Source organism: Echinococcus granulosus (genome assembly GCF_000524195.1).
Source record: "Echinococcus granulosus chromosome Unknown EG_S00019, whole genome shotgun sequence".
Taxonomy (NCBI): domain Eukaryota; kingdom Metazoa; phylum Platyhelminthes; class Cestoda; order Cyclophyllidea; family Taeniidae; genus Echinococcus; species Echinococcus granulosus.
The window spans coordinates 265,344-283,885 of NW_020170399.1; the positions used below are offsets into that span (position 1 = coordinate 265,344).

The 18,542-nt window shown below is 41.5% G+C and overlaps 1 protein-coding gene across 1 annotated transcript in view; it reads left to right on the forward strand. All coding sequences in view use genetic code 11, as the record gives it.

Annotated features, from left to right (window-relative positions):
• Window positions 1-6,148: 6,148 nt before the first annotated feature.
• EGR_03561 (Tubby protein) overlaps window positions 6,149-18,542 on the forward strand; it is a gene marked incomplete at both ends in the record, with an annotated part of 14,666 nt that continues 2,272 nt past the window's right edge. Inside the window, 6 exons of the mRNA XM_024492810.1 lie at window positions 6,149-7,309; window positions 7,470-7,680; window positions 8,014-8,574; window positions 10,106-10,330; window positions 11,684-11,794; window positions 14,673-15,070. Coding sequence (XP_024352693.1) covers window positions 6,149-7,309; window positions 7,470-7,680; window positions 8,014-8,574; window positions 10,106-10,330; window positions 11,684-11,794; window positions 14,673-15,070 — 2,667 coding nt within the window. The remainder of the gene's footprint in view (window positions 7,310-7,469; window positions 7,681-8,013; window positions 8,575-10,105; window positions 10,331-11,683; window positions 11,795-14,672; window positions 15,071-18,542) is intronic.

Sequence of the window (18,542 nt, forward strand, 5' to 3'; positions counted from 1 at the left end):
AAGGGGAGGCGCAGACCGGTGCCAGTGCGTGCACGCGTACGTGCGTGCGTGCGTAAGCATGTGACTGTGGTATACCGGCTACTCAGGTCTTCCCAACAGCCAGGAGTCGACGTTGCCATTGCGACAATGGCGGTTTCGCAACCATTGCCTTTGTGTATGCAATGATTATACAGCCTTTAGAGTCCGGTGCCGTACATGCGACAACTAATTTTACCCCTTTGTAGATGGGGTCCAAAAAACCGGTGCCACTTACGTAAAAGACTACGGGGTTACATGTGTAGCGCCCCGAGACTTCCCCTTAGACGTAATAAAATATAATGTCCGGGCAGAATATATCTATTCAACACGTAGTAGGAGTTTGGGGTTACTGATATGGCCCGTAGGCCAGCCTATCCGACGAAGGTACAATGATGGAGCTCCCAAGTGGTCCCCTTTACCAAAACCGTGAGTTAAACAAACACTCAACTCATTAGAACACATGGAAAGTTTTTTTCCAGTCAGAATGTGGTCGCTTTTTAATGGCCTAATAATTCAAATTCCAACGTCTAACATGTTAGTTCGCCCATGGTTTTCGAGTCTGATCCCCGGTGTCGCAAACATTTGACAAGTACAGTTCATCAATTCACGATGAATGCCTGCAACAAATCGTATCTTGAATGAAATTGCGTGGTCGGAAACAATGGAATGTATGTAGATTGCTCTTGGTCTAGGGATAATCACTTTTTCAGCTTTTAAACTGCATTTGAAATTGACGACCTGTGATATTGTAGAACAATAGAGCGCCTTCGAGACCACGCTGGAGGCCGCCTTCACCTCATCTAAGTATTTCTTAATATGCAGGTTAGTTGCTTCAAAGACGACTAGCCCTGACATCTGATACTCGGATACAAAGTCATTGCTCCTCGGAGGTGGTAGGAAAAAAATTAACTTGAACAACGGTGCTATTCCTCCGGTAGCTAGTGTTCTTCGGATCTTCAGACCATCCTCCGTCAAACTTCTCCAAAACAAAATGTGACGATCTTTAAAAAAACTTGCCCTCGGCTACTATTCTAAATGCCAGAACATTCTAACTGTTGTAATTGCGGAGCCATGATGATCTGAAGGCATCATTTTTACCTACATTGTGGTACCACCGGCCAGTTATTTGGGTGGCAGCTTGCTTTTTCCTACCTTTAAAACACTTACTCACTTGGCCTTAGGCTCAGTCAACCTTTGGCAGATCTCGGTGTTTACTGGATGTCACAATCAATCTCATCACGATTGATGAAGCCGGGAGAAAACTGTTTCACCATAAATTCCCAGCAAATTTGCAAATGTCTTTTAGTATACACATCCTTTTGGAGGGCCTTTAACACCTTCGATTCTAAAACAAGCGGAGCACTTTAACTCACCACCATTAAAGTACGACGGCTAAAGAGTCAAGTCTAATAAAGTCATTGGGTGGCTCATTAGTCCAAGGATCTAATCTCACTTTACTACCCTGAAACGGTCTTTTTGGATGAAAAATTTCGGCCTTATGGGATAAAAGCCGAGATGGGTGAATGTGTTCAATTTGTTTTTCCAACTAAAATTGGAAAACAAGGTGGGCATCACAGCTGTGCGATCCTTAAGAATGTTTACCTCCCATCAACTGAATAGATAAGATAGGAGGGAAGGGCGGGCCTCCATCTCTCTGACATTCGCCTTAATTGATGCACTGAGTGGGAAATGCCCCTGACCAAGTACCGGGCCCATTTCAAATGCAAATTAGGTTCCTCTTGGGATTCTACATCTCCTATGATGGTGCCGTACACCTTTGAAACAACAAAATTAAATAAGTCAAGTAAATTTAAGATGCCTATGTGATTTTAAAACGATGTCGGCCAATCATTCCTTTCTAAGTATGTCAGCTCGCCTTGAAGGGTGTTTCCTTGTATAGAGGTGCGCTTAGAAGAGTGTACCATTTGCCGCAGCGGCAAAATAAATTTTCATGGTCATTTTTTTGGCAATTGGTACATTGTGTTGACAACAACGTTTCAATCTGCTGATGGCTGGCAGTTTTTAGTTGATTGGATGGAAATATCTGAAGGCAGCAACTGTGGGTGAGGGTGTGCAGTTCTGGTATGACATTTGAAAACTCCCGGAATGATCGCAAAGCCCTCTGCTAGTATCCTCAAAGGTGAGAGAACGGAGCGCTGATCTCGTACTCACCAGACTTGTTTTTCATATCTATTAAAAGTGACAAGAACGAAGTAAATCGTAGATATTTTAGAGATACACGTTTAAGAACTCGTCCTTCTCATGGCGGAGAACCATAGACCCATACTCTCTACAAGTCGGTATGTAGGTGGCACATTGCAGAGCCACCCTCAGGCTCGGATTGGGATGAGCACTGGCTGAATCAGTAAATGCGATGCGTGGAGAGGGGACGAGTTCCCTCGCGTTAAGTTTTTTGCTAGCTTTTTTAATACGTTTTATCTAGCATTCACATGTTTTTTGATGGCAAAGCAGTTTTTTTAGTTTCGACTTAAGCGCGTTTAATTGCACAGGAGCAAAATGAGGACTAAGTGGTGTGTGATTCGGTCGGTGGCACACAGTGTCTTCGCTCACGACCGGTCCTATGTCACGCCACTTGGAGTGGGGCTAAATTACTTTCCTCTTTACTCAGGTGTCTCTCTCTCTCGCCTGCGTGCCTGGTGTTATTAAAAAGGGTTACACTTCAGCCATCCAGACCCTCACAGTCACAAGCGAGCTAGGAACACTTTCATGGCCTTAGGCGCTTGTGTTGGCAGGAGGAGTCGAAGATGTTGGTCTAAGAGTTGATTTGCGTTTTTTTGGGCGATCTATTAATAGAACGGATTTTCAGTTTCTGCCTTTTTCTTTAGCATACAAGGCAAGGTGAGAAAAATGTGGAGAAACTTTTGGCTAAACTGAAGAGAAAGCCAACTATAGGCAAGATTTTGAGATAAACTAGAGTGGAAAAAGAGGTTTAGTAATGCTTAAACAGCCTGGCGGAGTGCCAAATATGGCAAACGCTGTGAAAATTCTATGTTAATTTAAAAAGAGCCATGCGTTCTACCACACAATGCCACAGTAAAACATCTTCTGGTGAGAAATGGCAAATGACGCTTTGATTAATTCAGCTTTTCGAATTGAGCAAGGTCTTCACTCACGGGGTTGGACGCTGTGCCATGGCAGTGAGCTTTTGTACAAAAGAATTCCCTGAAGACATAATGCTTGGGCAGAATATGTATTGCCGATGCACAGAAGGGCTTAGGGGGGCCACTGACAGGCTCGGAGACCAGACCGCCCAACGGAGGTATAATGGCAGAGCTCCAAGTGGCCTGTTACCAAAACTGAGGGTCAAACAGTTAAAACATTACGAGATTTCCTCTTATATGGCTAGGCATTTGGCGTGGATTGTCTTAGTTAAGGTGGATGACTTAACACAACCGGAAAAAAGAATGCACAAGTATATGCCTAAATTCTGACTAAGCAAACCTAACTTCCAGTGTCCGAAAATAGATTTAATTGTTTAAGCCTCATTTACTCGGTCTCATTTCCATTGCTGATCATCCCCTTTAGGATCATCTTCCTATCAAAAAGGCAGGGCCAAAACCGAGCGTCAAGGTTTACCTTCTAGATCACTTTCACTCCCTCCTCTCATGTTACATCCTATGAAATAAAGCACTTTACGCTCAGTCCATCTAGTGGAATCAGTCAAAAGTGCTTAAGTATGAATTGTAAAGGTAAATCGAGGTAAACTTAGTATGGTCTGATGGATCCTAAGTCACTTTGCTAAAGCGGAGAATTCTTTTCACATACATTGAGATTCCCATCTAAGTTTCTTTACAAACGAAAGTATAGTATTTCAGGTGGAAGAACACTGCCTCCCTATTCATTTTGTTGGTTCGTTTCACGCCAACGTCGTGATTCTACCTTTCCTGCATTCCCTCCAAAGCAGCATTGTAACTCTACACACTTCTTGCCCCCTGAAAAACAAGCTTCTTTCGTAAAATGTGTCTTGAACTCGACTTCAGTTTTTTTCTCATTTCTGTGTCTGGAAGGTGCTGGCAAGGTTTCATCCAAATTATAAAGCCGCACGATGCTGCAGCTGCCATCGGCTTGCATTGGCATCTGGGATAAGTTCCCGTGCTACTTCCAGATATCCATTTTTGGTGCAAACCTAACCGAATAGTAGCGGCTTTAGCTCTTGGGTATAACTACTTCGTATTGTCGATTAAGAAATATGTAATATTAAACTCCAATTTTGCTTGAATTTCCCACGAATACATCTTACTGAAAAACGCTCCTCGCATTCACAGTTTTCGGTCAAATAGCGCAATGAAAATCCAGTTTTGGTTCTTGAGAAGCTTCCTTAAATTGGGTTTGAAACATGTTTTTTTGACATTGCTAAAAGATACTGATAGCAGTTAGGCGGAATCACTGAAACGTGCAAAATTTTTTTCAGAGGGGGAGCTGAAACTCCTGCTTGTTTTATACGATCCAAAGAGCTCGTTTCCTTCACATAAATGGTAGTTGGATAGATTTTTTACATAAAATCATAAAATGCCTATGCTTTTGAGGAAACAAATTAGATGGGGCGACAACGTGAACAGTCAGGCCCAAAATTTTGAAATTTTCAGTAGATTGTGACTCGCTCAAGGGAACTCCAAATGTGCAAACCATGTATTTCCAACGTGAGTATGTTCGGCACTTGATGGTCCGATGTTTACCATCCACAATGTGGTTGACTTTGAATAAGGGAATTGTGAGCAAGGCCGCTTGGACATCATTTTTAAAAATTAGGAACTAGCACAAGTAGGTTTTTACGTATTTACTGAGCCACCATGCAATAGAGTGAATAATAGCTACTCGGTCTTTTTCTTGTTGGTGTTTTACTGGGAATATCCTGGTAAAATGGTCCACTGTATTTTCTCACCACGCAGACACTACTCATAAATCAAGGTCTAATCCCTTGAGAAGCAAATGAGCCGAAACCGGTGCAAAACTTCCCCATGGGTCACCAAATCAAGATGGTTTGAGTTTTCAAAACAATGTGTGTCTTGTTGGTATGCATATGATTTGCTATTTAATTCACAAATCTTTAACTAGTCACACAGATAATAGTCCTCGTTTCCTTTTATTTCAGCAAATGTGATCCAAATTCAATTGTTACACATAGAAACCATCAAAACAGAGTTGGCCGCATGCATGCGATTCTCTCAATTTTGTTAGTGTGAGGATTAATAGTTCAACAAATTGCACATTATCAATATTTGATATCATCTGCGCAAGACGAGGTGTTAGCCGTATTTACTATTTTCAAACCTGGAGTCTCTCAAACTTTTGGGCCAGTAGATCTAAAGCACAGCAGTAGTTGTAGATCTTTGAGACCTCCCTGAAGAAGAATTAGAGCACAATACCCTGGCAGAATATATATACTCCACATGCAAAAGGGTCTGGGACTACCGGCATGGCCCGGAGGGCAGTCCACCTAACAAAGGTACAGTGACCCTGGCACAAAGTATTCCTTTACTAAAACCAAAAGTAGGCAACCAACGTATCGCAGCAGTGACTTAACATTTTGCTCATTCACTTCATTATCTCCAGTTCGGCAATCCACTCCGCAAAATGGCCTTCGAGTCATGCTAGTAGCCAGCTCCTCCGCATATTATTAATGCATGTATTTCCATACCACAGATTTCTGTATAAACTACCAGCTAATTATCAGTAGCTCAATATGCAAAAAAATAAAACAGGTAGGACTGTAAATTGCGATGTTGAAAACAGAAAGATGTTGAAGACGTAACTTGTCGATCTACCAAGCGAAGTAATGTACGGTGGCAGACAAGACATGCAAAGACATTTTTAGCTACCTAGTGCTCAAATCCATCGAGTTTTCCAGAATGATTTGAATCTGGCTTCATGAATAGTCTTTGACAGTAAACAACGTTTTTTCTCAAACCTCGGTGACCGACTTACACCACCTCTGAGTAGACTTCTAATAATATCTTTTTGTACAGCCACTCTTAATGTTCTTTTTAGCCATGTTTTTCTACATATAATTAAATGTAATGATTTTAAATAGGCCAAAATAAATTTAGACTATTTAAAAAGGCAGTTGACCCAATCAACGGCGCCGCCCTTCGTGTGTCTGCGTCCTGCCATGTGCTCTGATTCGGATCCTTTAACCGAATTTTTGTCGCTTGTTCCTTATGGTGACCGCAAACTTGCTACTTCAGCTATTCTTAGTCTACGGTCTAGATTGAATGAGCATATTGATTTACGTGCTTCAATAAATGGCCCTCTTCATCAAATCAAACGTTTGAAGCAGATATTTACGCATACACCAATCTCACTAAGACGATCCATGAGGTCGAAAATAATGGCAGCACTCGAGCAATGTATGGAAAGCTCTGAAGCCTCAGCTGTTTTTGTAACACTTCTCGTGATTATTGAGGCTAACAGCCTCCGGAATCCTGACCGAAGTGATTTGGAAACGGCTGATATCGTTAACTGTCTGCCTCCTCTGAACTCTCTCATAGGCAAACTTACACAGACTCTTCAACTACAACGAAGCAATTTACTCTCACTTCGTGCCTGGACTATTGCAATGCTTGTTTACACCTATCGCCAGTGCCTTATTTGGTGCTCTCGACAAGATTGTCTTGACCTAGAGGAACTACCCCTTCAAGAACGTGTTCCATTGGATTCTGAACTTTATTCCTCACCATGTGTTCCCAAGTTGCTCAAAATTGCCCTTGATTGCCAAGTGAATAATCTTCTTGTTCCTACTCCTAAAGATGATTATTTACTAAGTGATTTATTGTTGGCGAGCGCCTTCTCTGACAGCACTGTAAAGTACGTTGAACAGCATGATGAAAATAGCGTTTATAATATGCTAGAAAACCACCTTGATTCTGCTTGCGGTGCTCTCAAGCCGACTACCCATTTAAAAGTCAATACGGATCTCAAATCTTTGCCTTCGACCTCAGATGTTCATAATTCCCTTATAGCATCGAATCTGTTAAAGGTGCAGGAGTATCTACAAATATTTGAAAGACAGATATTAGACAATCCACCACTTCACGATGACTTAAAACAGATTTGCAAGGAGCTTATTCTCGGTGCTCCTGCCATTCTCCTTCAATCAGCAAGTGAACTTGATGGAAGCTCTGAAACCTCAGAAGATTGCGAATCAATTTATTGCAGCTTCCTCTGTGGATTTCTTCATGTCTGGATCTACGCTTTGGAAAAGCGCCTCATTTTTGAAGACATACCACAGTCTTACCTTTACCTGTGTGGTTTCACCAATGTCAAATTTCAGGTATATCTGTTAAATTCCAGTTACCTCACTACCTAGCTTGTAGTGCCACTCCCTTTTTACAGTTTTTTAATGCTCGTGAGAGCGTATACATTTGTAATTTCCGTAAGATCCAGTGTCAACAGATTTATCCAATGCCTGTTTTACTGTTTTTTTGCTTCAGGCTATGCGGTTGAAAGATTTCATTCAAACCGTCGGACTCGTGGCACAATTTCTTACCGTTTACCTTCGTGTGTTTAGATCAAATGTTCTCGCATCTCCACACTGGTTTTTGCAAATGCTCTCCGATTGTGTTACTGCGATCATCGATCGCCTTTCCTCAGGTAGTACTCCTACCGGTCGTACTGTTGTCTTGTCACAGCGTGGCATAACTTGTTGCCTAGCAATCGTCGTATAGCTTCCGGCTCAGTTTTCTGGGCCTTATTCAAGTCATATAAGACAGATTATTTGGTAGTTCAAATGCGCTCAAGTTAGGTACAAGCTTTGCTGTACACGCGTGGGAACTCTGAGGGACCAACAGCATAGGCTCTACCAACGCAGATCCGTTCCACCAACGTGGAGATCAAATTTTAGGAGAATAAAATGACGCCGCGGTCAGGCACATACTCAAAGCAAACATTTTTCTGTTATAGTTTTGTCATTTGCTGGAGGAGTTGTCAATAGCTCCTAGGAGATTAAAGTAAACGCTTCTACACTTCTGCTCATAGCTGTGGACGATGAAGAACTCACGATTCTGGAGTACGCCGTATCTCCGTGCATTGCTGCAGTGAGCAGAACTTGGATCAGCTTGCGAGCAGACGAACCAGACTCACGACCGGAGCTGTCACGAGCTGTTAAGGGTATCCTTGATATTATAGCGGTACGTATTGCAGCGGCAACGGTTCCCCAGGCTGGCGGGAAGCAAAAGAAGTGGCGGGATCAGTTCCCAGCCAACGCTCATCGGGAGTGCTCGGCTCTAAGACCACGGATGCGACATATGTTGAATCAGGGTTTGGTCTTCCCTATCCTTGATATGGTTGATCCCTGGGCACTGCAGCAGTCACGTGTTGGGTTGAAGCCAGCGGCGGCCTGCGAAGTGCTACGCACCCTGGTGACGAGTCACAGGGAGAGAGAGCGTTTGGCGAACGGAGAGCGGGGCACATCGGCAGCGGTGACAGCGTCGGGCTCTGTGGGCTCTGGTCGCCACGGCGTGGTCACTGCTCCAGCGGCTATCGGTGGTCTCTCTGGGGGACGTCTTAAAGCGAAGGCGGTAGCAAAAAGACAACAACGTATCCGCCAGCAGAAGCGCTTTTGAGAACTTGTGCAAATATATCAATTTAATAGTGTTATGATCTTTGACAGGTGTGGGTTGAGTAAAACGGATTTCCCTTGGTGGGTCCCGTGCCCCTTGGGCTCGCCGGTCTGCGTGGGGTTGGGTCTCTTGCGTACCTGTCTCGGCCGGGCCGATAGGGTCTGTTTGCTTGTGAGCCGGGTTGGTCTGGATGGGAGACTATCGGCGTTGTATGAATGAAGTCGTACAAATTCAAGATGATGGGTAGGGTGCTTACCTAGGATTGGATAAAGAGTTTGTATTCTTGGGTTGTATTGACAAAAAAGTACAAGGAAATGCAAGAATATTACTATCAATATACTCAGTGATAATACATTTTATAAACCTTTACTCAAGTAACTAAAAAAATTTAGTGGTCACAAAAATGTTTAACGAAAATTGTGTGGAAATCAAGATAAACATGTCCTGAGAATGCTTTTAAGAAAGAGGTGCAAATTGGAACAATTTGTGGTGCACAAGATCTCTAAGTTCGCGATTGGAGAACTTAAAAATTTTTTGCAGTGCATTTGCCTCTTCACTTCCAGGAAGTAGCCCTGGTTTGATTTATCGAAAGAGCTATGTGTTTGTAGTGTTTTAACTAATGGTGGAGTAATTTACCTCTGACGGAAAATAAAGGCGCGTAATCAAGACCGTAGCAGTGTGCATTCGAATGGTAGTTGGGTCGACAAAATCGAACAATGCGAGGGGGTTTTTACACCTACCTGGACTCTAATTTAACAAAACAGAAGCATCGTTTGAGCGTTTGCTTGACAGTCTTATTGTCGGCAATATTTTATTTAGTTACTTTTATTTCTCGAACACACTTTTTGTTCATTATGGTAATTGAATTGCAGGTTTTTCTTAAAATCTTTTTAGCTAGCAGGCTTTAGGCTCAAAGCTGCTTGTTTTTTTGGGGTTATGTAACTCACGAACATCCGGAGATATATTTATTTCGTTGATCTTAAAAGCTTAATTATTTATTGTAACTAATTAGGCCGTGTTATTTGTTTATTATACTTTACACTGCGTAGATTATGTTTGAAATCCTTTTATATCACTTATTAACATATTGTTGTTGTTGAAGTGGCCTAGAAAATTTAGATTACTTTTTTCCTAAAATCTTCCTTGAGACATATAACTACTTTTTTCTCATTGTTGCAATTAACAGGCCTAATATTGACATAGAGGTCTACCGCTATTTTACTTGCAAAGGCATTAGCGGCTTTTAATGAAAATAGAGCCTTATTTCTTTGATGGCAACCATTTAATTGTAAATAACAATGTTTGCATGAACCATGTTGCTCTAATATTTCCCCTTTTTAGCCATTACGTGCACCACTTAGCAGTGTGATATGTTGTTAATCTACTCCTTGATGGGTGCTTAAAAATATCTGATTTACTTTTGTCACTTCAAGTAATTTTTCAATCACATTTTCCAAAGATATACATAAGAACAATAAGAACAATGGCTTAAAAATATTTTAATTTAGAGGGCATGGACGCCGCATCTATTAAAGGCGCTGCACAAAGGCGATTAAAGTTGGAGAAGCAGAGGGAGATTTTACAGAAGAAGCGTCAACAGAAGCACGCTCACGAGGTACAGTCCTTACAGGCCAAGTCTTTCAATTCTTTGGTGGATTTCGGTCCGATAAGTCCTCGATCGACTGTAAAGACACCCAGTCGTGATTCGCAAACCCCGGCTTCTGAAAATTTTGGTGAGTTTGGTTGAGGCCTACTCATTCTACACCCTGCTTCATATAGGTCAATTAACTAAGGCACTTCTCCAGTTATTGTAAAACAAAGGGTTGAAATCAGTGCTAATGTAGTTTTGCCATCCGATTGACTAGTATTTAAAGTGACATAGTCTACTAAGGTGAGTATGTACAATGTTTACTTATTTTATTGCACTCAAATATATTTGGCTCGTAGTTTATTTCGCTGAAAGCTCTTTGTTCGACCCATAAATTTTTTGCTATGCAACATACAGTAGTGCTTTTGAATAAAGTTTTCCCTTAAAGCAACAAGTTATTTATAAAATGCATAAGATGTTGGGACAAAAATTTTTGCTGTAATATTCTCTTTTATTTGAGGTAATATATGTTTGCTGTTTAGAGAAAAGTAGATATCATAGGAACCAAAAACGATTTAAAGCAAAAAACGGCAAAATTTATTGACTATAAGACAAACAGATGAATCACTTTATATTGAAGACTTGTTTAAGAGTGATCAAGCAACCAACTCGAACTAGTAAATTCCTCAGAGGTGGCATTCTTAGATGGACTTAGTAAGTTAATCTTTTTAGTAAAAATGAGTAATTAGACGTTAGTCGACTAGCCCAATATGACTACTGACGAGGGAGTGGATTGTTAGCATTGTTGGTAAAAGTCTTAAGCCTGACTATGCATAGCCAGCACTTAGCTTACTAAGTATTTCGGTGATTTTTGCCAACAAGAATAAATTTTATGTAACCATATCTTTGTTTCGAGGCAAATCATGAACATCACTGAGTAGCTGAATTAAAGAGGTCACAATATTTACATCACCTCCTACGAAGCCTTCCAGATAAACGTTAATTGGGATTCGCATTATTACTGTTATTTGTCTTCGCTAAAAATAACACATCGTTTATACAATTTATTCAGTATCACACCGTTGTATGAAGGCAATGGTTTCACTGTTTTTAGTAATTAGCTTGAACCAGCTTCAGCGGACAATGGTAGTGTGATTTGCGCAAATCCTAGCCTCCTAATTGGCCGACCTACACTTTAATTCTGTGAGACAATGCCCAAGGCCAAATTTTTAGAGAGCTCTAAACTAAATGAGGTCATTAAAGCTGATATCCTACTTTGGCCAAATAGTAGAATGGTGCTTTTCCACCAGGCTGAATTTATTCAAACAAGCTCAATAGTAAGCTCCTAACACTGTGGAGCAAGTGAGCACCAAATTGCCATTCTTTTTCTTCTCAGCCCGATTGGTCCCCTTTTAAAAGAGAACCATCCATCTATGCAGATGGTTAATGAGATCTTATCATCTTCGTGAGTAATTATATGATATCAATGTGATTGCAGCATACGATGGTCCACAGGCCTTCGAGTTGGGCAACCCTGACCTTCTCGATCCTCCCATCCAGGTCCTGCGGGTCAGTGGTGATAAGAACGACACGGCTGCTCCCACCATTGGTAAGTGACTATTTATTTTTTGCGGTGAAAATTGCACAAGTTGCCTAAAGTAGTGAGTAAGCGTATGCTCGTAGACACGAGATTAGACAGCCCCTCCAGGCAACAGAACTCGTTGGCTTTTTAATTGAGAACCTGTTAGTTCACTTCTCATTTCAGTAAAAAACACATTACTTTCCGCATCTTTCACATTCCTGCATTTTTTGTGGTTTTAAACGCATTCCATGGTGAACCGAACAGTTGAAAGGAGTCACACCAACTTTTCAACTAACTGCTTAGCACTGTGCGCCAACACTGAGTGACTCGTTTTACCTCCGTTTGGGCAATAAATTGTTACAAATGGTAGAAGTCTAGCAATGGCATTGTGCTAAGGTTGATCTTTGAAGTATTTCCAAGTCAAATATTGTCGTTGACTAGCTTCTGCCACCTTGGTACAATGTCATTGTCGTGGGTTAGTGTCGCGCGACTCGATCAAAAACATGAATTTCGGAAATTTAATGCTTTAGGACCAAAAACTCGTGGACCATTTTTAAAAGCCAACAATTGCCCAGTCTTATGGAGTTTTTTTTGATCTGAAGCCTTGCTTCATGCTAGGGAAGTTGACTACCCTTGCTTACCTCCTCATTCATGATAATGTTGTAGCACTCCATCTTACGGAGTCAAGTTATAAGCTATAGCAAATTATTCCGAAACAAAAGCCTGTGAAGGCTATAATTTAGATTTCAATGCAGTTGTTTGTTTTTCCTTACTCATAAGTGGATGGGTGGAACAGAAGTTTCACGCACTGCTTTACGTTACTGTGGTTATGGGCTAAGTCTTAAAAGTAGGTTAGGAGTCAAGAGCTCCCGTTTTTTGCCATCTGGTCTCCTAAATGAAAAGGGCCTTTAAAATTTCTTATCTTTCACAAAAGCAACAACCCTCCTACGCCTTGATAACCCTAGAAATGGACTGAGTTTATGGCGTGTTTATTCAACCTCGCGCATCGTGAGTCCCTATTCAATGGAAAATTGTTTAAGCTATTTTCCTCATGTTACCTTCACAAATAATGGTTTCAACGCCTTCCCCTCTGCCTCTCCAAATGCTTTGCAGCTTAGGCCGTGTAAATGGTTTCAAAGACGTTTTGGAGGCAAAAAGTATATTTCGATTTTGAAGAGACCCCGCCCCATGGCTTCCGACGTGGGCACCTTGCTAAGGGCCTTAAACTACGGGTACTCCTTTTTTTGACAGCTTATTTTGCGTACCGAAACCATAAGTGTTCATTTTGTATCATTAATAGTTCATTTCTGCAGCTGTCTTACAATTTGCGCCGTCTGAGCTGGTGATCCTTCTGTAAATGTTGATGGATGGGTTCACATTCGCCTGAATCGCTCATTCATGACTTCCATTGGCATATAGCATCCGCTTGCAAACCTTGAGAACGTTCAAAGAGCATTTTGATGAGACGTCAGCTACCTTTTTACGAATGCAAGTTTCTTGTGGATAAATCTGTTGTGTCTCTATAATTATGTCTAGTTATAACTAACTGACGAGCCCTCCTGCATAATAGATGGAGCTGTCTAATCATTAAAAAGAGTTGGATACAGAAACTAGGTTCTTTAATTCATATCTTCTTCTGTTTAGAAAAAGTGCGTAGAAATTGGCCATCAGTGGCTGTAATACAATCTCCTTCACGAATCCAAAGTGTCCCGACTACGTATTGAGGCAGGAATTAATCTTTGCTTGAAGAAGGATTTTCCACTTGCTTTAATATAATTAATCTCTAGAGCTCAAGGGGTTTTTCATTCGTCCAGCTATTTGACAAGCAAAAGAAATGCGATTTCGATAGAGTCAGACACGGCAAGATCTGTTGGTAGATTTCGGAGTCCCAAGTCGCACGAAGTACTCAGTGCCTTTGGTTAGACCGCTTGGTCAATGAATGTCACCCATGCCCTTTTTTTAATCTTGAACATCAGCAGGATGACATCGCAGTGATCAGCTCTTTTAAATTGGGTACTATAAAAGTTGACAGTTGAACCTTTACAAAGCTGCAACACCTCTCTACTTCACAAGCCTAGCCGTTTAATGTGGAGATTTGGGAATGTACAAAGCCCGATTTTCTGGGGTATATTCTTTTTTACAATAGATTCATTATACACGCAGAGCGTCGTCACAAAATCTCGGTTGCTATATGGAGACCACTTTGTTGTCCTGGTAACGGGAAAACTAACTTGCAACATGGCCCAAGGCATGGCTTTTGCATTAGTTCAGCGAGGCCTCGAATTTCGCTGCTGATATTCCAAAGTCTTTATGCACATAGTAAATGCTGTTTAGATAGTAAAGATCGCTTTTGGTTTTATTTAAGATTTTTTCCAAAAAATAAGGTCGTGCTTTCCTTAGGTTCTAATTCAGATGACTTTATAGGGTCTGAAATGGTGTTCCAGCAGGACCGCAAGATATCTTAGTTCCTAGTATTATTATCACTAAGGTACCACTTTACAAAACATGAAAATTACTTCTAAGACCTTTCACCCTTTATTCTTCATCATTAAACAGTGAGGAATTTCGTAAATTCGGGCAGGAAGTGATTTACTCCTTTTCAAATGATAGAATGTGGGTTATCCTGCCTTATCATCGAGGCATATTCGGTGCCTAAAAGGCACAGACGCAGGTATTTGGACGATTCCGACATTAAAAGGTGTCAATTGAAGGTGAAAGGTTGGAAGTAAGCCGCTTAGAATAAATCGCCCGTCACATCCGTAAAAGCAGATATTGCATGATTTCTTAATCTTAGGGCAACAAAATCTAACTAATTAAGGAACCTTTATTTCGGTATACAATAGCTTAGTAGCGATAACAAGAATTGAGGCTGAAGAGCCGACTGAAACAATACTGTACTTGTCAGCCACTCCAAAGTCTTCCTCGAGAGAACACACGGACACCCCAAAGACCTACCAGGCGATTCACATTCCACCCATTCGACCGGTGAAGTTGCCACTGCCTAAAACACCCCTAACGGGAACAGACCGAAGGTCGCTTTTTGAGTCTATGGAATTGGAGGAGGTGGAGGAGGATATATCGACTGCAGCAGTGAAGTTGAGGTCGAAAGTGGAGAGGCGAAAGGTACGATCTGTGACTCGTAGACAAGTCAAAGCGCCTCTCAGACCGCACAGCGCTATGGAGGCATCGCAGAGACCTCCGATCAAGACAAATAACCTCATCGACTTCGATAAGGCTGATATCCTTGTCATGGAGACGTCTGTGGCGTCTGCTACCGCAGTTCGCTCGGTTACACCTTCGACGGTTAGTGGATTGTCATATCAATGGGTAAGTTTTAGGTTGTCGTCCTAACTATATCAATTACTGGTAATCTGACTTCCAAGTTCGTCATTTCAACTCGTTTACAATCTCAAAAATCCAAAGTCATCACGATATCCCAGCTGAAATCTTAGCGTTAAACGGATCAGCCTATTAGGGTTTGGGGACCGGATCCATATCATGTGGCAAGCACTCTGGAATGGCGTGCCCACAAGAGTGATTTTAGGCCAAACTATTTCTATAAAAGTGTATCTTTTTTCCTACAGTCATACAATGGCTTCTATTGTCCTACTGTTTTTCTTCCATTAGCTCAGCGTAATTCCTGCATTTGGAGTAACCATTTTTATTGTTCACGCCCCACTTTATTTCCTCCCTATTTTATGCATAAGGTGGCAACTTGGACGCAAAATATGCCATTGAAAACGAAAGCATCCGCATTAGTATGGCTGACTTGAAGACTTGAAAAGTTTTAAGTCGTATTCTACTGTAAAATATCTGGCAGCCTGTCTTTTAGATTTTGTGACCTTTATGTTAACGAAGGTGGGATTTGGTACGAACATGAGTCTGGTGTTGATGTTTATTAATTTAAGCTTTTGGAGGAGTTCAAAGTGCCCTTGATTGGCATGCCAAGTGGGCATTTACGTAGGTGGTGGATGCAGAATTCGTCCATTGGAATCCATTTTATTGCCAATTCAATGCTGCCCTTACTGTTAAAGCGTCCTCCCTTCACAAAGGCAATTTCTCTTGCATGCCTTTTTAGTTAAGTAGAAGTTTATTATTTAGTAGGTTCATCGTCAATTAATAGTAAATGTAGTTTAGCGTCCCAAGTCTGTCCTGAAGTTGAAAGAAGACGTAATGTTAGGGCTGAATATGTATTACTGAGGTACAGAAGGACAAGAAGACTACTGACATGGCCCAGAATCCATACCGCCCACTCAACGTACAAAGGCGAAGGCTCAAGTGCCCGTAAAACCAAAACGAAGAGCTAAATAAGCAATCAAAATAACACAACAGTCTCCAGAATCCCAAATGTTGTACCTTAGGTTTGTATAAAATGAAGCCGGTAATTCTTTTACATTCATAGCCACATTTCAATGCACATTCCCCTGTTGATTGTGAATTTTCTTGCCATTCCTAGTCGAGGGAGAGATTCCCGGAGCTTGTCAGGATGTTTGCGATCCCGCATACTGTTTTGGCAAGTGATCACATCTTCGGTTGGTTGAGTTCATGAAATCTCTCCACTGGGAGACCTTAAACCGCCCCAACTTCTGCAGCCAATCACCTTGTGTTAAGAATATTTTAATTTTTCGTCAACTAGGTCGACAATTTATATGTGAAAGCTTACACGGCTTGTTACTGTTCCAGATCAGTCCTCCAGAAGTTTTCATTGGTAAATGGTAGTACAGTATTCCCATTTTTTATGTCGGCAGTTTTATACCAGAGTGTTAGAGGAAGGGGCTCTCTCTGAAGTTATTTTGTTTACTCTAAGCAATCCCCAGAGATTAAGCACAAGTTCCTACTTTTTTTGAATTTAACATTTAAGGATGTATGGGACATTAATATTATAATTACGTTAATCTATAATCCTATTTTGATTAAGCGGAAGTTTTATTGCATTAAGATTAAAATTCACGTACTTTCAATGAGACGTTGAAGCCACCTTTTGATAGGTATTTCTGTATTGTTCCTAATATTTCTTCAAGACGAAAGAAGTCAAGTACTGGGATAGAAAATGTTTTGCCAACATTCAAAAGGGCTGGGGGGCTACTGACATGAGCTGGAGATATGCCACCTACGGGAGACATTGGCAGAGCCCTAAGTGCCCGCATAACCAGACTTAAGGGTTAAATAAGCAATTAACATGTTACACAGCCCCGGCCCTTCTCTCTCCTTATGAGCCTCTTGCCAGGCAATCCTATTGGTTAACCTTCCGCGATGGCCATCGCACTGTAGTCGGAGCTGTAAGGAAAAACACTCATGACCCAACAGCGCCAGGTGTCGAATTTGCTTACAATAGAGAAGACATCTGCCTGCAACGCCACTGATACCTCTTGGCAATTTCCCTGAATCTATAGTCTTGTGCTGTTTGGAAACTGTATTGGGTGAAGAAGGATGCTGCTGGCCATCTCGTATGTCCACTGCTAGCAGTGAGAACATTGGCCTAAATGCGATCCCTCGATAAGGAACAGGGGTAAAGTTTCACGTTTATTCCTCCTCGCCACTTAGTTCACACTTCAGCGCTGCCTAGCCACATCTATCCGCGTTCTATCCAGCCAGTAGGAAGATGGAGAGGTATCATTTGCTCACTTGATTAGCATTTTGACACAGGTACCATTGACAGCTCCGTAAAGAACATTTCCGGATGTTTTACAGTTAGTGTTGTTTCTGTTGTTAATAGCTTTCCCTCAGAACAGAGGGATTGGGGTAGTTGACAAAAATGGGCGTCATTTTCAACTCTTCCATTGAGGGTCTTCACAGATTCCTCCATCCTCAGCATGTGCCCTTCTTCCGTCACGGTAAGATTTAACATTCAGGAATGAATATAAGGGTAGATAATCTTTAGGATCGGGTCAGCTTTCCGTTGCCACAAGTGTAGCGCCTGAGTCTTTCCTAAATTCGAAAAAGTCACAATACCAGGACAGAAAGTGTATTACCGACGTACAGAAGGGCTGGCCATGTCGCCCAGCGGAAGCACAAAGGTGGGGCTTTAAACGCTCGTTTAATTAAAACCGAATTTTTAACAAGCCATCAAAGTTTTCCAGTTTTAATGCCTAGGCAACCTATCAGCTGACTATCCACATCCTTTCTTTCTGGTGCCAACTCGCTAAAGTTGTTTTGTTTTGAAATAGTTATGACGAAAAACATCAAAATTACCCCCACATCACAAACATGCTAAAACAGCCTCATTTTAATGGATTGGTAACTTGGAGGCAGATTAGACTTCCTTGCCTGTTCGAGCGAATTTTGGAGATGTCTGTTGGTTTCTTATGAAAGCAAAAAAAACGGGCAAGAGGAAACAATAGTTACAATTACCCTCTTTTATCGTTCCAGTGGCGCTACTCAGCGTCTTTGAATCCAAAATACTCTTACGATCACTTGCTCACCTTTGACACCAACTCTGGAATATCACCGCATCACCCGTCAAATTCACCCAGAATAACATTAGTTTACCTCTGTTTCACTTTCCATTCTTACAATTAACATCAATCTGTAATATTATTTATTATACAAACAAATTTATGATAGGTACTTTCTACAAATTTTTGCAATTTATGAAGGCAGGTTTTCTTCCAAGACGGTATGAGAATCGAAACCCTACTGGCACTTGTAATAGGCTTGGCGTTGCTCTCCACCTCTGCCTTCATACCCTTGGAACCAGTAGGCGAGTTGGAGGAGGACGTGCGTTATGGGTTAGCGATAAGTAAAAGGGCATAGATATTAAGGTTCATTTCCTCCT